Genomic DNA, 22,950 nt, shown 5'->3' with positions numbered 1-22,950 from the left:
ATCAAATTTACAGAAAATAAAAATAATGAAGGGAAAACTTACTTTGACTTTGTTTTTCTTTGAATTTGGGAATGTGCGTAAAAATTGTTAGCGATTTAAGCGGTATCTAGATCTTCACAAGCAAAAATTATGCCGACTTTTGCCATTTACACCAATCTCCCTAAAGACAAAATTCCTGGAAACTTTTTGCTAGATGCTTCAAGTTTTATTGCTAAGAGACTTGGAAAACCAGAAAGTGTATGAGTTGTCATTCCTTTAATAATGTATAATCAGCAAAATAAACAACAAATAAGGGGAGACAATTTACATAATTGCGAACGGTATCGGGATCGTTCGCCCTGATTACATGTTCGCCCTAGGTTCGTTCGCACTGAGTTTGTTCGCCCTGATAGTCCGTTCGCCCTGGGTTCGTTCGCCCTATATTCATTTATGATATGTATATGTTACATCAATGAACGAAATATATATATATATTAAAATTTATGTATATCTATTAAAAGTTAAATACAGAATATTTGCCAAATTTATATTAATTAAATAAAAGTCTTGGCTGCATTGTTACACTTTATTTTATAATTACTTTTAATATTACTGTTGACGGAATTTGATTGCTGAGTAGGTGTCATTTGAAACCATTGATACCACTGATTGTTATATAAATTGTCTTTGATGGATTAATAATGAGAATAACATTTTTCTCAAATAAAATAGTCAGCTTGGATGGGTAAAATTCAGTTTGAAATAAAAAAAAAAATAAAAAAAAGGATGGGTAAAAACACTGATGACAAGTGATCAATGTACAGCAGTGTGACTGTGTTTTTGGTATTTGTTTCACTAATAGTAATTCTATTTAGTGCTTTTAAATATTTGTTTAGGAAATAAATGTGTGCGACGTACAGTTCGGAATTGATCTTGTTATAACTGTTACTGAATATTTTTAAATTGTTAAAATGTATCAATAAAGTTAAATATATAAATAACTTAGTCATGTTAGTCTTTAGTTGTTTTATGTCAGGTATAAGTCAGAAACTTATCCTCGTAGAAGCAAGACAATAAAAGTGACTTAGTCTTCAGTTGTTTCACATTTAAAAATACAATGTAGTGCTGAAATTCCGAGAAACTTATTTCCTAATAGCAGTACCACAGAACACATCATAAATAAATATTCGGTGAATGTAAACTTCAACATATTCAATTACATACAAATAATTTAGTCTTCAGTTGTTTTACATTTAAAAATACAATGTGGTGCTGGAATTTACAGAAACTTATATTTCCTAGTAACGTAATTACATACAGATACAAACTTAGTCCTCAAAAACTTATAGTCCTGAAATGTACTGAAACTTATAACCTAGTATAGCATGTAAAGCAGCTAGCTTTAGACAATTTAACATGATACATCGTCATCGTAAATATTCGGCGAAATTGTAGACCGACTTCAACACATTCAATTATATACACACAACGCAACACTATACTTAAAAATAAAATCAGGGCGAACAGACTCAGGGCAAACAGGTATTAGGGCGAACAGAAACTAGGGCGAACCAGAATCAGGGCGGACGGACCCGGATTCATTGCGAACGCCCACCACTTTTATACTTATATTATGAACAACAAAGTAGTACAAACAACAATGTTCTACATGTTTAAACCAAATATTAAAACTAGACGATTATAGTTATCTCGTACCATTGCACACTTGTACTTATATAAACCTGTACCTCTAAAAACAAACTCTTATCATCATGATCATTGCAAACTCGTACCATTGCTAGCACTAACTCTTACCATAGCATATGCATACCATTGTAAACTCGTAACCAACTTATTTAAATGCATTCAAATAGTGTTTAATGATGAATATCATGTTATATAATGAAATATTAATTAATTGAATTAGAAAAGAGCCAATAACCTTGATGTCAAATACCACCATGACCACATCAAAAAATATTTTAAAAAAAAGTGGTAATAACCTGTGGTATTTGACAGCAATGTTATTTGCTCATTTTTTTTATATCAATATTGTTCAAAATCATTTTGTAATTTCAGTATGTTACAGTCAGGGTACACCCAGACCAAATGATGAGTCATGGGGGATCTACTGATCCCTGTGGTAGTGTGGAACTGTACAGTATTGGAGCATTAGGAGAAAAGAACAAGGAACATTCTAAAGAAATTGCAGATTTTATAGAGACAACATTAGGAATTGCACAAGATAGGTAAAATTCATAAATCTAAATTACATGATGGCGTACTAACTTTTGCTGTGGTTGACATTTTATTGTCCCCAGTGCGATGTGTTACTGGTCATGCTGGTGTCATAGAAATACTGGGCATCTGTCCTTCCTACTTTCTGTCTGTCCGGCCCTGTTAGTTCTCTCACATGTTCAAATCTTTTCAGATTATTATAGATTTTTGTCAGAAATGTCTTGGACAAGTAAGAAATCAGTGCAAATGAACTTTTTTTTTAAAGAATTATGCCCTATGGAAAATTGCATTGTTTAGCACTTTCATTTGTATAATTCTTGCCAGATTTTTATAAAACTTGAACGGTAGGTTTATATAAGCAATGTCTTGGAAGAGTTTGAAAATCAGTGCGGATAATTTATTTTCCTTGACTAAAACTCCTTGGAAACATTAATTATATATGGAAAAGTGTATCGTTAGCACTCTCATTGTACAAATCTTGCTAGATTTTTATGAAACTTATATTATAATTTCATATCAACAATGTCTCAGACAAGTTCCAAATTTCCAAGTGTATAAAATTTAGCATTTGTGCAACCTTGCTGTTTGAGCTATTTCTGTGCTGATTAAAGATAAGTGGTTGTTTTTATTAAAAAGGGAAACAATAAAAAAATATGTCTAAAAAATGATTTTTTGGCTTTATATAATTATTTCTTTTCTCAACTGAATCTGGTTAAGTATTAATGAATCAAACTTAGTTTAAATAAGAAAAGATAAATATATAAAAAGAGCCAGACATCCTTTCCTCAAATTTGAAGAAGATCAAGTTTGTTCACTTGTCAAACATGCATTATTTAAAACAAGGCAACACAAATATTAAAAAGATAAGGGTAGGCATGGTAGGTAGAAAAACTTGATTTAAAAAAAAAAAATTAAATTATATTTTTATTTATAAATTACATAGGGGAATTTTGTTCACCTTTTGAAATATATTTATAAATTGTTTAGGACAGGGAGGGAAACCTTTAGCAGAAACATATTTATAAAAAAAACTTCATCAACCATAACAGGCTTATTTTTACCATAAATTGGGTTATTTTGGTAGTAGTTTTATTTTGGTTTAATTTAACACCCAAAATAAAGCTTACACTAAAAATTGAAACACTGAAATTGCGTATCTGTATGATAATATAGTAATGTTAATTATTGGGATATGTATTTCATACATTATATCGTCTGTATATTTCATACAATTCTATGCATAGTAAAATCTGCAAATAAATACTGGGTATAATTTGACAAAAACATTATATTTTTTCTACTTAATTGTCAATTTTCTAAAATTGTTAAGAAAACACAAAATGAGTTTTTATTCACCATGTTCACACATGTATGTCATAAATGTGCCAAGCTATCACTGATAAGATGCTGTTATTGGTTATTAGAATATCAAAACAGTTCTTGTTATCTTTTATCTTGAATCAGATGCTGTTAGTGGTTATTAGAATATCAAAACAGTTCTTGTAATCTTTTATCTTGAATTGATTAACATGTTCTGCAATAGAGATATAATGATTAAAATTTGTTAAAAAATAAATAATCTTTTTTAAAGTGATTTTAATGTTTTATATTTTATTTTCATATTTTCTGTCAGCTTTGAACCCTGAGATACGGAATTATTTGCAGGCGCGGATCCAGAGGGGGGGTTCCAGGGGTTGGAACCCCCCTCTTTTTGGACGATCAATGCATTTGAATGGGGACATATAGTTGGAACCCCCCCTTTGTCCTGGGTTAGGAACCCCCCCTTTTTAAAATGGCTGGATCCGCCCCTGATTTGCAATTGCATCCATATCCCTCATTAAGTTGACTTTGTTGTGTTTCTAGTTTGTGTAGGTCATTTATATTTTGTCAATAAACAGGTATATTAAAGCAAATATGAATGAGCTTGCTCACTGAAACTGTTCCAAAGTTTAACACATCAATTGGACAAATCATTCAAATTATACACACCAAAATAAAACACATGCCCTTCAAGAGAAAACCGCCGAAATATCCAAATGCCAAAATTTCCCAAATTTACGATATGCCTGACTTGTGTGTTGTCAGCATCAGACTAATGAGTACCTAAGGGGCGTTAGCATAAGTACAGTTGAAAAGCAAAATCAAATACTAAGTTGAAGAGTCTTTTGCTAAATACAGCTAAAGCAATAGTCCAGTCAAACTAAGTTTTAACCTCAAACTAATTTCAACAGTTTTTATTTTAGTTTTATTTAAAGCATTAAGCTCCAAATTATTATGTACACAGAAAAAAGTCCCATTAAATCTAATTTGAGGAAAACTCAATATCAGCATTTTCAATTCCCTATTAAAGTTAATATAGAAGTTAACATAGGAAAGGGGAGATAACTACGTAAAAATTAATCTTTTTTTCTGTCAGTTTTTGGTTACCTTTCTTAAAATTCATGTAAAGTATGATACTTAAATGGTGTTATAAGTTCTTATATGACTATATTATGTAATCTTCTGCTCATGAAATGTACAAAACCAAAGTGTTATGGGTATTTTTATATATTTTGGAGGCTTTTTTTTATTAAAAAAATTGCAAATTCTTACCATTTTGAAAAATTAACGTGAAAATTAAGTATTGTTTATATCTGTAAATTATATTTGTTCAACACGTTCCTTGTTTAAAGAAACTTTAAACCTCAATAAGAAGAATATATGCTTGATTATTTTTATTAAATTTAGGATTCTTCACCATGACATGTTGAAAAATTTAATAAATGGTCAACTAATGAATTATTATAAACTCTTAAGATAGTTAAATTATCAAAAAACTATACATTCTGCTGAATAAAAGAGGTGAAGTTATAATTTAGTATCAATTTTTATTTTCACATTTCTGACATTTGTGCAGAGTTATCTCCCATTATCAATGCAAATCTCAATAGAAATTTGAAATCGTAATTTTTTAATCTTTCTCAAGTTAGATTTTGTTGGACATTTTTATATGTATATATGTTTGGGGTATACTGCTAAAGATTAAAACTTTAAAATATTCTGTTGCAATTGCCTTAAGGTTAGGATCAAATTTATGCTAGATTGACTGGACATAGAATTTAAAAAAACATAGATTTTCAAATAACTCAACATTTTATAAACAGTTATTCAAAAATGAACTAATTAATGGTATTTTATGTGAAGACAAAATTGCATTATATAGTATGGAATTATTGGGGATTGATGAGAAAAAAACTGAATGACAACTTAAACAAATGTTGTATTTGTGATAATGGAGTTGTATGCATGTTGAAAAAAAGAAATGCAAATTTGTTAGAACATAAAAAGTTTTATTGCAATTTTTTTTCTATACTGATAGAATATTTTAGACCATATCATTACGTTTGCATGTAAAACATTATAAAATATTTTCTTTTCAGATTTTATGTGACATTTGTGGATTTGGAAAGAGGAAATGTAGGTCTCAATGGAAAGACTTTTGCCCAATGAATGATATGTGGACATATAATAATAATAGTACACAGATTATGTTAACCTTTTTGTGTCATTTTATGTTATTCCTGGCTTTGAAGATAACTACAAACAGTTGAATAAACCGTTGAAAGTTCATCATATGATAAAGAAACGAAGAGCATGACATTTAGCTACATTGATTTTTGATTTTTGTAAAAATGGTCTATTTATACCTGATTTAGGTTACCATGGTTACCATGCATCACATTGTTTTTCCCAGCCTAACTGTATTTTGATATAAGCATTTTTTAACAACATATATTTGAAATGAATATGTATTCTTGCACTTTAATGTAAAAAACTTGTGGATTAAAGTATAAAATTCAAGGAGCTTTTTTATTTTTATATCTTATGAATTGACTGAAAATATATAAGCAATTTAGATAGCTTAAATGTAACCTATAAAAACTTCTAAACTCAAACTTATGAATAGGTATGAACAACATTCTCAATTAAAATAAGGAGAATTGATATGATTGGCAATGCAATAAGACCACTATCCACAATCAAATGGAACAGATGTAAGCAGTTATGGCCTACAACAATGAGAAAATCCCATAACTTATCATGCTTATAATCAGTTATAAAAGGCATAGACATGAAAAATATGAAATTCAATTGAAAAAATCAACAGCCTAATTTATAACCAAAATAATTATGAAAAACTAATATGTCAAACAATAAACAAGACACTGAACAAGTGATCTATAGGTTCCTGACAGGGGACAGGCAGATAAAGAAAGTGGCGGGTTTAGAAATGTTTGTGAGCCTTCAACCATCAGCATAACCCGGGACTGTGGTGTAACAGCACAACATAAGAAAAACTATAAAAATCAGTCGGAAAAGCTTTAAACCATCAAACATATACAAAGCAGAAAAACAAAAAATCCTGTTAATGAAACATGTATCTAGTTCAAAGCCAATAACAAAAAATTTTAAAAACACAAATAAAAATATTTAACTGAACACTTAGATTTGTTGTTACCTTTACCCATTAAACCAAATAAATCCTACAGTTACCCATTAATACCCACAAATAAGCATTTGAGTATCTAGTTTAAAAATGTGTCCGATGAACCCACCTTTCAACCAACATGGCAGACATAGCTAAAAATAGAACATAGGGGAAAATGCAGTTTTTAACTTGTATCTCTAAAACTAGAACAAAAGTATAACGGTTGCATCATTTCACGCATTAATTGTAAATAAAGATATAATTTGAGCGACGCAGTGTCCTTGGAGGCTCTAGTTTTAACTTTAGTCATGTTTTCATATTTGTGGATCTTGTCCTGGCCATTTTTGCTTTTAGTGTAAGTTTCTCAAGAATCGAAATTTTCTGTTGAGTACATCATGTACATCATTTTTAAAAACCATTATAATGTTGATTTCTATGCTGAATTGCTCAACTTTGAAAATATGCAACATTACAACCATTAGTCATAGTGGTAGTCAGATCATCTTTACATCCTAAGTATGGTTGTTAGCCGGTTTGATCTAGATTCACTTGGAGAACATTTGTAAACATGGTTAAGGGACGACATCAAAAGTTCAATGTAAGATAAAAAACTTAATTCACATAGTTTTTTCACTGACCCCCCCCCCCCCCCCCACCCCCCAATTCCCCTTTTAACTTAATTTGGGAAAAAATGATTTACCAATAGGGATATATGTGAAAATCGATTTTAGATATACAAAACTTGCAGATTTTAACCCCCTACCCCCAAACTATTTGATTTAAGTTTTTTATCCTACATCGATCTTTTGATGTCGTCCCTAAGTCAATAAATACAATTTAACAAAATACAAAAATCTTGATGTTGTCAATGAGTACTCCTAGTTTAACCAAAATCCCTTTTTGGTTTCCTCTAATTTAACTTTTACCTATAAAGTATTATTGCTGGGTTTGAACATGAGCCACACGACAGGTGTCAAATGTGGAGCCTGATCTGCTTACTCTTCCATACCACATAAGAGCACCTCCAGTTTTGCTGGGATATGTGTTACTCAGTCGTTAGTTGTCTATGTTGCGTACTTTATTTTGTCTTTTTCGTTTTTTACCATGACATAGTCAGTTTTGTTTCGAATTATGAGTTTAATGTCCCTTTGATATCTTTTGCCTCTCTTTCAAGCCATAATTAAAGTGATAAACTAGATCTAAAATGTCAGTCAAGTATACATATCAAACATGTTTAGTTTAAAGACAGCATAAACAGGCTTAAGAAAAGTGTTACTGTAATATGTGTTGGTAGAGATAAAAACACTATTCAAATTTTAATGCAATGCTTATAATTGGTTACCTTTCAACTGACCAATAGTATAATATTAATCTTTCTTGATTTACGGAATTTATAATCAGGATCAACAATTAGGATTTGCAACTTTAATTGTGATAAGATTACAACATGTTAAACCAAAGGTCGGAACAATATATCTATGAAAAACGAATTACGTAAAACGTAAAATCACCAAAATAATGAACTCCATGGAAAATTCAAAAAGGAAAGTCCCTAAACAAATGGCAAAATCAAAAGCTTAAACACAACAAACAAATGGATATTCTTGACATGGTACAGGCATTTTCTTATGTAGAAAATGGTGGATTGAACCTCGTTTTATAGATACCTAAACCTCTCATTTGTATGACAGTCGCATCAAATTCCATTATATTGACAACGAAACGTTTAAAGTAATGTGTGGTAACTAAATTTCTGACTATATAATTTATCAATAATACAAAGGTGAGTTTACTGGAATCTTAAACTCATTAGAGACATGGTCTTGGAAAATTATTTAGGAAATATTCTCACTGTAACAATGTGTAAGAAAGGCCAACAAAACATCACTGTTGGAAAATAACATAGTGAACAAACATTAAATGTTCTCATTTATGTTAAACTAAAATATCCCGATCATAAAAATTGTCTCCGTATGTCATATCAGATTTACTATATATAAATTCCTACAGTTACCTTATAAATATTTGAAGGCTTTAAAGAGCCGGCATCGCTAATTTACATTTTCAATAATGGCCTCTTTTTGGCAAGTCATCATTAAAGGGCAATAATTCCACAAAGATTTTACTGACAATTTCAGTCATGTTTTCATATTTGTAGATCTTGTCCTACTCGCAGTTCTTGCCTTTTAAAGTGTATACCTATCTCTTTTATATATAGCAAGTTTGTATGCAAAAACTTGGTAAAACAATTCATGTAAGGACAATAACGCTGATTTTTGGACCTTGTTAATTGACCTAATTGTAGATCTAGACAATCTGATAATTTATTTTGTTTAGTCTTCTCTCTATCTGTTATAGTACTATGTAAGATGAATAGTACAAATGCAAAAACAAAATCGTGAAAATCGTCATGTAAGGGCAGTTACTGATTAATACCAAGAGTCGACAAATCATTTTATGGTGAGGTAAGCTATAAATGAATCGATACTACTTAGTTTTAAAAATTACATCATTTACCAGCCACATTAGGACGACCTTTACTTCATACGCTAGAGGTTTAATCTTAAGCTCAATTGAAATATGAGGTTAGATATAATTGCGAATGGAAATGGGGAATGTGGCAAAGATACAACAACTAGACCAAATAGCAAAAAAAAAACAGCAGAAGGCAACCGAAAGGTCTTGGATACAGTGAGAACATCCCGCAACCGGAGGCATGCTTCAGTTGGCCCCTAAGCAAAAACAGATGACCCTACTGACCAACCAAGAAAACATGTAATATAAAAACTAACAACAGTATTGACTATCCCTTATCATGTTAAGTTTGCAAATATCACAGACAAGTAATAAACACTATATTACCTCGTATACATTTCTAGGAATATAATAGTTTAAAAACAAGCGCGTGGAGACCGTGTATATCCATATTAGTAGGCAGGGCTAATTGCAATACACGGTTAGCAGTGGTGTTATGTATTTTTATAAAAACAACACAGTGTTGAGGAAAAATCTGAAACCTTTCAACAGACGACGAAATTGATGAAGAACGATTGAAACAAATCCATAAAAAAACATTCAACGTAACAGGTTGTTATTGTTGGCTTTTGTTTTTGTATAGACCAATGGAAGTAGGTTCTTTGTACCAACGATATTGACGTCTTGATCACTTTGATATGCCACTAGTGTTAATACCAGACGATAAGTCAAATCATTACATAGTGTGCTAATGACCTAAGTTAACACGATTAATATTGGGTCAGTATATATCGTATTAGATCGCTAGCACACTGTGTAACTGATATTATATATTTCCTGTGATATTAATCTTTGTTAAAGTCATATGAAACGAGTGAGTGGTGAAAAATAATGTTTATCCAATTCTTGAACCAATGCATGTATATATCATTAACTTAGTCCTCTGTGCACGATTTTATCATTTTTTACGCAAAGATATGGTATAATCGTATTTTTTTTTCTCTCTATCTGTTATGATTTAACAAATATGGCTGCTCATTAAACATGTTAAATGCCGTGTTTTCAAGCCGAAGTTTACCGATTGTCACCTTATAGTAAACAAATAACAAAAAGCATGGGTAATGAGCACGTGTTTAACATGTACAATCAGATAATTGTTTATTTTAATGACAGATCCATGCGTATTGCGATCACCGGATTTTTACGAGGAGGGTTACGCTCAGGTCACTATGCATACGGAAAATATTTCGGCGAATTGCTTCCTGGAAGCAAGCAATTAAAAATAAGTAAACTTCTTCTAAATGTGGACAAATTAAAGAATTTTCCTCAGAAAATTCTATATGTACACAAGTTGTATAATGAAAACTATTCATTTAGTTATAAAAAACATATGCATTATTTTTTTTTAATTTGAGGTTTCTTATGACTTTAAAGGCATTTAAAAAAAAATGATAGTGGTTTCCTACCAGTTAGTGTAGATTTACCTTTTCTCTCAGTAAAACATACAACTATATATTTCAATACGTTATTCAATTGTCTTCCTTTGATTGCACTGTCATCCGCACACATCTTATCCATATACAGTAACATAACTTGAGCGATAACATTTTCCCAATCACACCGCGAAAGTGCTAAAAAAAAAGAATAGAATTCAATTCATTTAAATTAAATATTTTATTTACTTTATGTATAACATTGAATGTGACCTACCGAATTAGACTATTTAACGGATTTGTAATCACATAAACAACACGACGGGTGCCACGTGTGGAGCAGGGTCTGCTTACCCTTCCGGAGAACCTGAGATCACCCCTATTTATTGGTGGGGTTCGTGTTGTTTATTCTTTAGTTTTCTATTTTGTGTCATGTGTACTATTGTTTTTCTGTTTATCTTTTTCATTTTCAGCCATTGCGTTGTCAGTTTGTTTTAGATTTATGAGTTTGACTGTCCCTTTGGTATCTTTCGTCCCTCTTCTTTTACACAATACATTTTTAAAACATTTGTGTATACATAAACCAATCTGTACAGATTTTTATGAGAGACGATATATATAATCAACTAAAGCAATATGTATGTAAATAATAAATATTAAATATGAACGGTAAAATTATACAACATTAATATTCAATTATTATTTACAATATAAAACTTATCGGCGTCTTTTCAGAATTTAGTTACAGGTTTTGGCACATAATCTTAAATTACCTTGATCCGAAAATAAAAATACCATTTTCTGACATTTTATAAAACTATTAAAATGTTCATCAATTTCAATAGACTCAGTAAAAAGAACTGGTCTTACATCATTATAAACAGGACAAAGTAAAATAACATGATATTCATCTTCAACAGTATTCAAACAATTCAAACAAACTTTAAACAAATGCACAACGAGGACTTTTTAAGATCAAGTAAAATATGTTGGTTCTATGGTTTGCATTTATTCAACAGTTTCCTGAATATTATAATCCATTGAAACTCGTTTCATTTGGTTAGACAATGAACTAAAGACTATCATAAAAGAACATTATTCTAAGTAACTTGATCCATAAGTATTACCTAACATGTCTGTAAAACTATTAAAATGTTGATCAATTTCAATAGACTCAGTAAAAAGAACTTGCCCAAGATCATTATTAACAGGACAAGGTAAAATAACATGATATTCATCTTCAACAGTATTCAAACAATTCAATCAAACATTAAACAAATGCTGAGGAAAGATAGTAACGATAGTATTCATGATTTAAAAATGAAAAGGAAATACACCAAAACATACGAATTTAGCCAGGTCGAATTATTCAATTGCAAGTAATTAATTCATTGCCAATGTGTTGTTGCTGACAAAACTGAACCAAAATAGCTGCTCAAAGGAAGTTTTTACTTCACTAATAATTCTTTTTCGGACGAACGAACGGACGGACGAACGAACGGACGAACGAATGAACGGACGAACGAATGGACGAACGAACGCACGCACAGACCAAAAACATAATGCTCATAAATGGGGCATTAACATGCACAACGGGACTATTTAAGATCAAGTAAAATACGTTTGTTCTATGGTTTGCATTTGTTCAATATATTCCTTAATATTATAATCCATTGAAACTCGTTTCATTTGGTTTTAAAATGAACTAAAGACAATCTTAAAAGAAAATCATTTTAAGTAACTTTATCCATAAGTGTTATCTAACAGGTCTAAGGTCATTGCCATTATGCCATAATCTACGTACATAGTTCAAAGAGAATGAAATATTTCACCTGTGTCTTTTTTGTCAGCTTCTTGTATTGGACAACATGCAAAGCAGGTAATATATTTAACGTTAATTTATAATCCTTTTTTGAAATGATTTGAATTTGTGTCATAAGCAATAAATATATAGCTATAAAAGTGGGTCGAAAGATACCAGAGGGACAGTCAAACTCATATAAGATATAGATCATTGTAGATTTTACATGTCTATTTTTGCATGTTTTACTTCCGGGGCACCTGAGATCATCCCTAGGTTTTTGGTAGGGTTCGTGTTGTTTATTCTTTAGTTTTCTATGTTGTGTCGTGTGTGCTGTTGTTTGTTTGTCTTTTTCATTTTTAGCCATGGCGTTGTCAGTTGTTTTAGATTTATGAGTTTGACTGTCCCTTTGGTATCTTTCGTCCCTCTTTTACTAGTACAAATTGACCTTTCCTATGGCACATGTTTCTTATAGCCTGCACATGATGAAATATGCATACAAAACACAACGTGGACTAATCCGAGCACACGAACCCCAATTGGCTGCTCCTGTCCTCCTTTCAGAATACCCCAGTCTAATGTTTCTACAAAAACAAGTTTCTTGTTCAATTTAAAACATTCAGTGATGCTTATAAATTATCGATGTTTAACGAGTATGTGTTTTGAACCACAATCTCCGCATAGAGGGGCGATACCTCTAGCTGTGATCAGATGTAGCGTAGAAACATCATCAAGTTTAAAACACCGATTAACGCTGTCTTTCTAGGCAACGTAAATGGTGTTATACATTTACATTAATATAAAAAAAAATTATTAGCTGTCTACTTTTTTTCATTCTATGGGATTTGTTTCCAACATTCACTCCTACATGCAATGTAATATAAATAAAATTTCGGGTTTCTTCAATAATGTTTTACCGATGCCTTTTATAAATTACTTAAAGTTTACAATATTGTTCAAGGCAGTTTTTCCCTACAGATGTCCACATAATTGATTATACCACACCTTACTGTTTTAATTTTCGTAAATAGCTAATGTTAAAATGGGAACTATTTACGTTGTACCCATATATTATATAGCACTTATGCATATAATGTTTATTTACATTAGTCAAATGCTATTTTATAATAATATATCGTGCATGATAACGTTGTTATTTCTTTGTGTTGCAGCCAACATAAGATCTGCTGGTATTGGTTCGGCAGCATCTGGTACAAATTCAGCGGTAATATTTCCCGCCGTTAACCAATTTGCTACTACGACAAGACCTGCTACAGAAGGGACTCATCACAACCATAACGAAAACAAATTGAATATAGGATCAAGTGCCCTAGGAAAAAACCCTGTAAACTTTATTGGTAAAAATATAATATTTAGGATTCCATTGAGCAATAATTCGAAATCTACAAAATACAAACTTCATACTGCCAAAGTTTTCTTTTTTATAGTTTTTAGTGTTTGATACTGGCCCTATTGGTGGCACGGTAGTATTTCCTGGCCCATAGGGATAATGATAGCCTTTTTAGAATTTTCACCACTTTCTAACACTGCAAAAAAATCTACATTCACACTTAACTGAAGTACTTTCATTTTACTATTCAGAAATGAATTTGAATATGTATCATGACCGTTTACTTTTTTTGCTATTTTTAGAAACCTAAGGCCACTAGTAATTTTAGGTCTTTTATGGTGCAGTGAATACAAAATTAAAAAAAATTCTCAAAAATTCATTTTCATCTGTATGTAAAATTATTTCATATTTTTCTACACCTGATTCATCCCTCAGTTTGGGAAAGTATGTTCAGTTGATACTGTATTTTTTGTCCAATCACACTGTTTAGATACATTTACCTAAGTAGGGTACACAAAAGAGCAACCTAAATTCTGGAATGCAAATACTACCGTGCCACCTATTCTTCTTACCCTTTTTGTAACATTCTAGTATATTACTGTAAACCAACTTATTTTCGCGGATACTTTATTTCGCGACTAGCCTCGCGGCGATTTAATTTCGCAATTATCTAATTGACTTGATGTAGTTAAATAAGAAAAGATCCGAGTTATACATATTCGCGACTATTTAAATTCGCGTTATTTTTCTACTCGGGAAAGGCGCGAAAATAAATCGCTTGCGAAAATAAGTTGGTTTACAGTATATAAAGTTTTTGTTATACATGAGAGTCTTACATTATTTTATATCAAGTTATGAGAGATCTGTACTGTTTTTCCATTTATCAAATTATTCGAAGGTCCAATACATTTCGGTTGATAGAAAATGCGTAAAACACAAAATCCTCATATTCCCCCCAAAAATATGTCTTGTAAAAAGAGGCGGACGTAACAAATATATCAAAATTGAAAAGCCCGAACAGACTGTGACAAAACCATGACAATTGCGCAAAAAACGAAAATCGACAAAACCATGACCACGTCTTCAAAAAATGAAAAGACGTTTAGGAAATGCACTGTATAACATTAAGATTAATACACATGTATGTACAACTTGACTCCTGTATTATATTTTGACTCTGTCAATCAGTAAAACCTTTGAGGAAAATCTTTATTGTGAAAGTAGACATATTATAGATTGTGTGAAGAAACAAGAAGACTTTTGTCGTTATCATAATAATTCATTACGTGTATTCCAGATTTTGGTAATGGTAATAATAGACCTGACTCCAAAGGTATGTTTTAAATGTTTAGTTTGACTTATTTAGGAAATTGAAGACTTGATTGTATCCTCTATATGTTTCAAGAAACTAATCATTTCTCATTCCATCAGACTCAACAACCAAAAAATATCATCCATGATATTTGTTTTGAGATTGTATCACAGTGATGACTGCTGTACCCATATTTTGACTATTTTATCAATTATGTCTGTTTTGTTCATGCATCGTAGTAAATATAATGGAATTTGATGCGACTGGCATACAGGTGAGAGGTTTAACGCTATAAAACCAGGTTCAATCCACCATTTTCTACATTTGAAAATGCATGTACCAAGTCAGGAATACGACAGTTGTTGTTTCGTTTGATGTGATTTTTCGTTTGATTTTGCCTTTTGATTAGGGGCTTTCCGATTGAATATTCCTCTCAGTTCAGTATTTCTGTGATTTTACTTTTTTAAAACACCTTCAAACATATTTATGCATCCAAAGACTCGTCCGATTTTCATATCTTTTCATTCACAATAACACAATGAAATCTATTACCAACAACAGTTGTTAATACACAGACACTCGACTATTCCAGAAAGCAGCTAACATAGTTATGTTGTATTCTCCACTCTCATTTTCATAGATTGATATCCTGTACATAGTTTTAATCACTATGTCTGTTCTCTGCACTCTTTTGTTTTTGTATATAACTTTATATTAACTTGTTTTACATAAATAGGCCAGTTATGCACCAGTTAAAAATCATCTTTATTCAGATGGGAGACTGGACAAGTAAAAGAAGAAGAAACATTAATGCTTGGGGTTAAGGTCTAACTTTTCTTAGAAGCACAGGACTGGTGTAAAATCATCACCAAGATGCATGAAATTCCGTTTTTGGACTAGCTGGCAGGGTTGTCGTCCCACAGCCCTAGTCAGTACTCATAAATCCTATCTTAGGTCAAAACAATCCAAAATAAAACCATGCAAAACCACAATAACTGTAGATATTATATTTTACTGGTATACAGGACCAAGTATGATGTCTAAAACGTCCATGACACAATGTAACATTCGTCAGAAACATAAATATTGGCCTTATCAACATGTTTTATTCCAGCGTCATTGATGAGTCTTTAGAAGACGAAACGCGCAACTGGCGCAAATATAAAATTTTCAATCCTGGTACATTTGTATCTATGATGAGTTTATATGCATAAGTTTGAATGTCTTTATGAATTGGCTAAGACTATGTACTACTCTTGAAATAAATAACATAATGTTGGTATGGAATCAGATACTTCTGACGGTTTCTTATATTCCATTTATTATAAACTCCTTAAAGTTTATGACAAAAATACCATCAAATAACACTTTTGGAATACAGACACATTGTTTATTCATATAATATATTGAAATATTCTATTCAGTTGAATGATATATCTCGTATCGGAACTACATTTAAGGTAAAGATAATAAATACGTGTGTAGTTCTGAGCAAGTTAACTAAATCTCTGTGTTTTTCTATCATATACAGATGGTGATTGCAGAAACATAGATAATGAGAATATAACTGCAACAAATTTCGTCACATTTAATACAGCACTCGCAACATCAGTGCACTTTTATGAACAACGGAGAAACCTAATCGTCGATGCTTTACTAAAGTCTGAAGGAGATGTCTTGTGTTTAAATGAAGTATGTCGAATCGTTGTGCTAAAATCCAAATTATCTTCAATCTCATTTAAAGGCATACATTGATGTATGTCTGAATATGTAGTAAAAATTTAAAAAAAAAACGAAAACAAACAACTCTTCATTTAAAATGTGTTAACTCTTTGGTTGCCATGTATATCACAAATCAAAGTAAGACTTAAAATTAAACATTATTTAAATTGTAACACCTTATTAGAGTAACAGCTCGTTGAGTGCTTATCTTCAATATAAATCTTTGGAATAAAAATGTCTCAAAATTCGTCATCATGAGTGGTTGATAAACTATATTAACTATTAGCTTTAAAATATTCTTCTTTTTAAGAATAAAAAAATCAATAAGACATTTTTAACTTCAGGTATGGTATGTTGATGATTTAGTTATGATACAACAAGCCTTACAGAGTAAGTTTCCGCACTCTTTCAGCGCAGTTCACAATGACACTTCCATCATAATGGAACAACAGACATTAACCAAACCTCCGTGTATTTCTATTACTTTCCAAACAGTTTTTAAATGTTTTCTTACTCAATGTAATACATCTAGTAGTAGGGGAGACCAAGCTTGGTGTTTTTTGCAAAACTGCAATGGAGCTCGTTTACTTTCTGAGGAATGTTTAACATGTGTTCTGTTAAGCAGCACCAACACTACTGATGTTTTGGCAAAATGTGTTAATCCACCTCCATCTAGAAAATTCAATGCAATCAATCTACCTGGACTTGCATTATTCAGCAAACTACCGTTGACTCAAAGGAATACCCAGAACCTGTTACCTGGTGTTAAACGACTTGTTCCTAGATGGGTGCTTTCGGCTGAGGTAATATTTGTTATACGTATGATAGCGTATTGCGATGTATGGATTAGGGTTTTGTTTCAGGATTTCGTTAAGATAAAAAAAAAAAATAGCCGTTATCCCTCAACTTTACTTTAAAAAAAAATCAAACGAAATTATGTCTACGTTAATAAGAAATGCTTAAATAAGACAGAAGCCAAACAACACTACTTTGGACTCTTTCTAAATATAATAGAAAACAAACCAAATAAACTTATAATAGATACCAGGATTGATATTTTTTATTTGCGCCAGACTCACTGGTGACGCTCGAATCAAAACAAATTATTAAGGCCAAATAAAGTACAAAGTTGAAGAGCTTTGAGGACCAAAAATTCCTAAAAGTGTTGTCAAAAATAGGTTAAGAAATCTTTTCCTGAGGACGAAAAGCCATAGTATTTAAAAAAATGAAAGTTTTGTGAACAGTTAATTTTCAATTGTACGCCATTAAAAAAGTATTTCTTGTCTACGTTCGTTACAAACAACAGGTATTAGTTTCTGGGTTGTTAAGTGTAAGTCTTAATTTCATCTATCTTGTCATAAAAACGAAATATACTAAACAGAGCGATACCAATCCTTAGATTAAACAAAAAACAAAAAACAATTATATGTTTTTATTTTGTTAATATTGTTCTGCAATTATAAAATATGTACTTCTAGGTTGAAAAAGTGGGCAAAATTGCGTGTACTCATCTTACAGCAGAGCTTTCGATTACCTACGTTGACCGTAAGTTTACATGAACGATGTATAAGTGTTTTCTAATTAAAAATATTATTGAAAATCATAAGCCCGTCGAATAATCAGGAGCAACTAGTGTGTCACGAAAAGGTTAGGATCTTTATATCCAATACTGGCAAAAGTTCAGTTTCAATAAAATATATATAATGAGCGAATCGATCTCACGTCATCCTAAATGCACGTCAAGACTCATATTATAATCTAATATACCACTTTCGAGTTATGTCCTTCATCGGAAAAGTTTGTCAATAGACCACATTCGAGTTCGTCCTTCAATGGAAAAAACCTCGTCAATTAAGCGCGCCTTTATGTCGTCATTTACCAGATAGAGGGGATCGCCTGTATCCCTACGCCATTAATGTTCATCAAGCGTGGTAGTGATCGCCATTATGCAGGATAAACTAGAAACACTGTTTGTTCAGTAGGTACTTTATCACATTTCTCTAATGGAAATGAAAGTCCAAATAATTATGACGTCTTGAAAGGCTATTGTAATTTTTTTCTTTGACGCCTTACTTCGACTACACTTTATGGCGTCTTGTACTGAAAAAATCAGAATACCTTTAATGGATTATAAGAAAGAACTGGTTCCCGGAACTTCGGATGTACTAAAACAGGTACTTCAGATCTGAAGAAAAAAACCAGACAAATGTACCCTCTGTTTTTATTTTTGTGCAGTTTTTTAACATTCAAAATTAAAAGTCCAAAAGTGTTCAACAATGATCACCAGTCCTTCAGCTTTCATTTGATACCAAAATACCTTATATATTCTACATATTTTGAAAGTTACACTCATGCGTAGGAACTATTTTGTGTTAAATATGTACTACTTTCTGGTATGTGCTTTCTGGCCGGCCCGACTTAGTGGTGTTACACCTACTGTCAGCAGTGTTGATTGTCAATAATTATGTCAATTAAAGTTGCCGAACTTTTCGAAATGTTGAATACACTTATACTTTTTCAGTAGCTTTGCAGTAATGTGTTGTAACAACTCGTTACTTTGTTAGATATCTCTTACCCATCCACAATTTCTCTCTCGATTTTTTTAATTACGGGCAAGGTTATGTCTATCACGACACTACGCGTATTCCTGTTTTGTGAAGCTTTGCGAAACAGTAGTCTTGGTTGAAGACTATTATATAAATGTATAAATAATACGAAATTATTATATAAATACAATCTCCTTTTTTTAATAGCTGTTGTGCCACCTTTGTTTTCAAGCTTCGAAGAGGAAAATTTGAACAATACTTTTCAAATTTTGGAATATTTTAAAACGGAAAAGCAATTGATACTGATGGGAGATTTCAATCAGTCCCCACTTCGGGCACATATCGCACCTTCTCATGCAGGTAACATTATGAGTTATCATCAATATTAAATTTAAAATATTATTAATTTTGCGACAAATATGAAACAGTATTTTGACAAAATCGATTCGATATAGAGTCGATTAAGTTTATGATCTCATTAAAACATGGAGTCGGCTACGAATTTTAGGTAGAAACACTAGCAATTTCATTTATATAAGTTAACAGCTTGTTTCCGGATCTAGTTAATTATTCAGTATTCAGATATATTCATATGTTAATGCCAAATTATTAACATTATTTTACCTGAATTTTATAACAAAAGTTTTCTTAAACATTCTTTTCACAAGTAACTGCATTTTTGAAGATGTCCTTACTGTTTGCTTAAACACCTCCCGTGTTAGGAACAGCATCAAAATCAGGAATGCGTTTCAGTGTCCATTGGTTTACATATCATGAAAAGGCGAACGACAATAAAATGAACGTGAAGCAGAAACCGTTTGCAAATAGTGACTCACTGAAGAATCGAAGTATAAAGTATTGTACGAACGTATGGAAGATTTGCAATTGTTAACAGAAGTCAGAGCTGTTTTCTTTACACTAAACACGAGAAACAAAAATAAAGCAAATACAGATTATGAAACAGAAACAATGATAAAAACAAAAAAGAAACTACAGATTAAAATCATGAAGAAAAACCAAAAACAAAGCAAAATAAGAGTGATCAAAAAAAAAAAAAAAAAAAAGAAATACCAAATTTAGTAGTGATTTCAAATTCGTAAAGACGTTCATTATGGTTTCAAACTTGCAACACATCTGTTTGAATTTATTTTAATCCTTTTAAATCCAATTTTTGTAGACAATTATAAAGAATTCATGACAAATGGATTTTCTGACCCTTACGTTGATCATATCGGCCTTCCAACTTTGGTACCTGGTAATATTTTCTCCAATAATCTTAACAGAAATAGGATTCTGGACCATATCTTTTACAAAGGTTTTAATTTCCAGTCATCAGAGGTAATTAATATTTTTTTGTAAATACTTAGAGAGACTGTGTTATATTGCATTATATTAATTGTTTTTGAAAAATATCATGTTACTATAAACAAAACAAAAAACTCAGTTCATATATATTTTAATAAAACAGATAGATTTGGCATCATATAGAAAATGAGATATAGTATGATTGACAAAGAGACAACTATCAAGCAGAGACCAAAAAGACAAGCGCGTATAGACTCATCAGCATCAGGCTTACTTATGGAAAGACAGACGCGCGTTTCGTCCTTATAAAACTCACAAAGGATGCTAGAATCAAACTAATGTATTGTTATATAAAGACCAGTAAGGGGAAATTACAAAATCATAAATGATGTGTATTATACTTATTCATAAAAAACGACCTAATTAGTGGGATTTTTTTTATCCGGTCTCATTATAAAACAAGGCTTAGATTTTTGTTATTATACCACTTTGTCTAGTTTAATTGTTTTTGCAATTCATTTTCAATCATATTAATAAACATTAAATAAAATGCGAGTTTCAATCTTTATATTTTTATTATATGATGTGTATTGATTTATAAGATTTGAACATATGTAAACTACTGTTGCCTTCTGATTAACATATATACTGTGGATTCATTTATTTTCGTGGGTACCCATTTTCGTGGATTAAGGAAAATTTGCATTTTCGTGGATAAATGATTTCGTGGTTTTGCCAAAGTCTGCATATAAGACTATAGGAAATTTTTAATTCGTTGAAAATTTAATTTCGTGGATCTCCATCAATAACGAATTCCACAAAATTTGGTATCCCACGAATTTAAAAGAATCCACAGTACATAGGCACATCTAACCAATTTAATTTCAAACACCGACATGTTGTATAACAAGAAAATGCAAAAAGTCTTCCTCAATTAAAAAAGAACGGAACTATGTACATGCTAATTAGTTAATAATTGGATATAATTTCTATTATTTTCAGAGAGTATTTGACAAATTCATTGATGTGAATGGACAGGATATTCCTTTATCGGATCATTTTGGAGTGTCTGTTACATTGCAACCAAAAAACTGCACTAGCGAATAAAATACATCATCATAATTTAGAAGTATTCCTGGAACGAACGTTTACTAAGTAAATAAAACGAAGGACATTTCTCATATTTAACTATTCATGTATATAAAAATAATAAATTGGATTGTTATCGGGAGAGTGTTCAATTATCGGCACACAATTTCTAGTATCAATAAAGAAAATGTGAGGTAGATCTGCCTGGAGGTAATAAAATAAGCAATCTACTGACTGTAAAATTTATATATGATTTTTCAACTTGGATACATCATAAACATACAAAAAGTAAAAACCCCAAAACACTTAAATTCAAAACGGAAAGTCCCTTATCACATGCCAAAATCAAAAGTTGAAACACATCAAACGAATGAATAACAAATGTAATATTCCTTACTTGGTACAGGCATTTTCTTAATATATAAGTAGAAAATGTTTGATTGAACCTAAAACTCGTGTAGACATACATTTGTAGTTGGAATAGCTGTTTTATTTCTTCTATATGACTATACCTGAACAGGCTTAACGATATTACAAAATCTAGCCTTACTGCCTATAACTTGAAAATTTAAAGGAGAAGATTAAAGGTCATACCAGCAGAACAAATTACTAGTAATTTAAGAGGGTGTACATGGAAAAACCAGGCAGTGGAGGGCACATGACATATTTTGTTTTCAATTTAATAAGTTAATCAGCTGTGGATGGTGCGACTCTCGCCCGTTTAGAATATCTCAAAATAATAATTTCAGATTAAAGCTTAATCATATCAGGTCTCATGTTCATTTTACTGTGAAGCTTTACTAGGGCCAAATCCCTAATATATCATATATTCAAAACATGTCATATCATTAACATTGCCCACATGTGTACTGAGCTTACAGTTGATGAGACTACAACTTCATCAATGTCATTGTAATTGCCTACAGCCAAAATTTAATCTGTTTACGTTTATAATAGTTAACCGCGAAAATCTCGGTCAAAATCGTAATTTCGCATATATATTCTGATGAATATTTGTACTCACGTGACTACAAGGTTACCTACAAACTGGTACGGAAAGGAAAGCAGACGCACACAGATACCAAAAGAAACAACAGTCATTCTTTTATCGCAGACGAAGCATACAAAAGCATTTTAAGAGGACATGTAAACTGAGGTCAAATTAATGTTTGGTTCAAAATTAAAACATATACTGAGATATTTTTGAATTTGTTTGTAATTTACTTTGTTT

The 22,950-nt window shown here is 31.2% G+C and overlaps 2 protein-coding genes across 2 annotated transcripts; both read left to right on the top strand.

Annotated features, from left to right (window-relative positions):
* Positions 1–75: 75 nt before the first annotated feature.
* On the top strand, positions 76–6,057 carry LOC139527835 (macrophage migration inhibitory factor-like). The gene is made up of 3 exons (XM_071323512.1): positions 76–237; positions 2,059–2,228; positions 5,637–6,057. Exons 1-3 carry the CDS (start codon positions 130–132, stop codon positions 5,704–5,706), a joined length of 348 nt encoding a protein of 115 aa, XP_071179613.1. The 5' UTR covers positions 76–129; the 3' UTR covers positions 5,707–6,057.
* Positions 6,058–12,375: 6,318 nt separating this feature from the next.
* Positions 12,376–21,857, top strand: LOC139527834 (uncharacterized). Its single transcript, XM_071323511.1, has 9 exons — positions 12,376–12,472; positions 13,567–13,752; positions 15,043–15,078; positions 16,589–16,749; positions 17,124–17,582; positions 18,258–18,324; positions 19,533–19,685; positions 20,503–20,663; positions 21,633–21,857. The coding sequence occupies exons 1-9, from the start codon at positions 12,412–12,414 to the stop codon at positions 21,735–21,737; spliced, it is 1,389 nt and encodes a 462-aa protein (XP_071179612.1). The 5' UTR covers positions 12,376–12,411; the 3' UTR covers positions 21,738–21,857.
* Positions 21,858–22,950: the final 1,093 nt, after the last annotated feature.

This window comes from Mytilus edulis, chromosome 6, assembly GCF_963676685.1.
Source record: "Mytilus edulis chromosome 6, xbMytEdul2.2, whole genome shotgun sequence".
NCBI classification, from domain to species: domain Eukaryota; kingdom Metazoa; phylum Mollusca; class Bivalvia; order Mytilida; family Mytilidae; genus Mytilus; species Mytilus edulis.
Note: the sequence above shows the minus strand (reverse complement) of the source record. Positions and strands in the feature narration are given on the sequence as shown.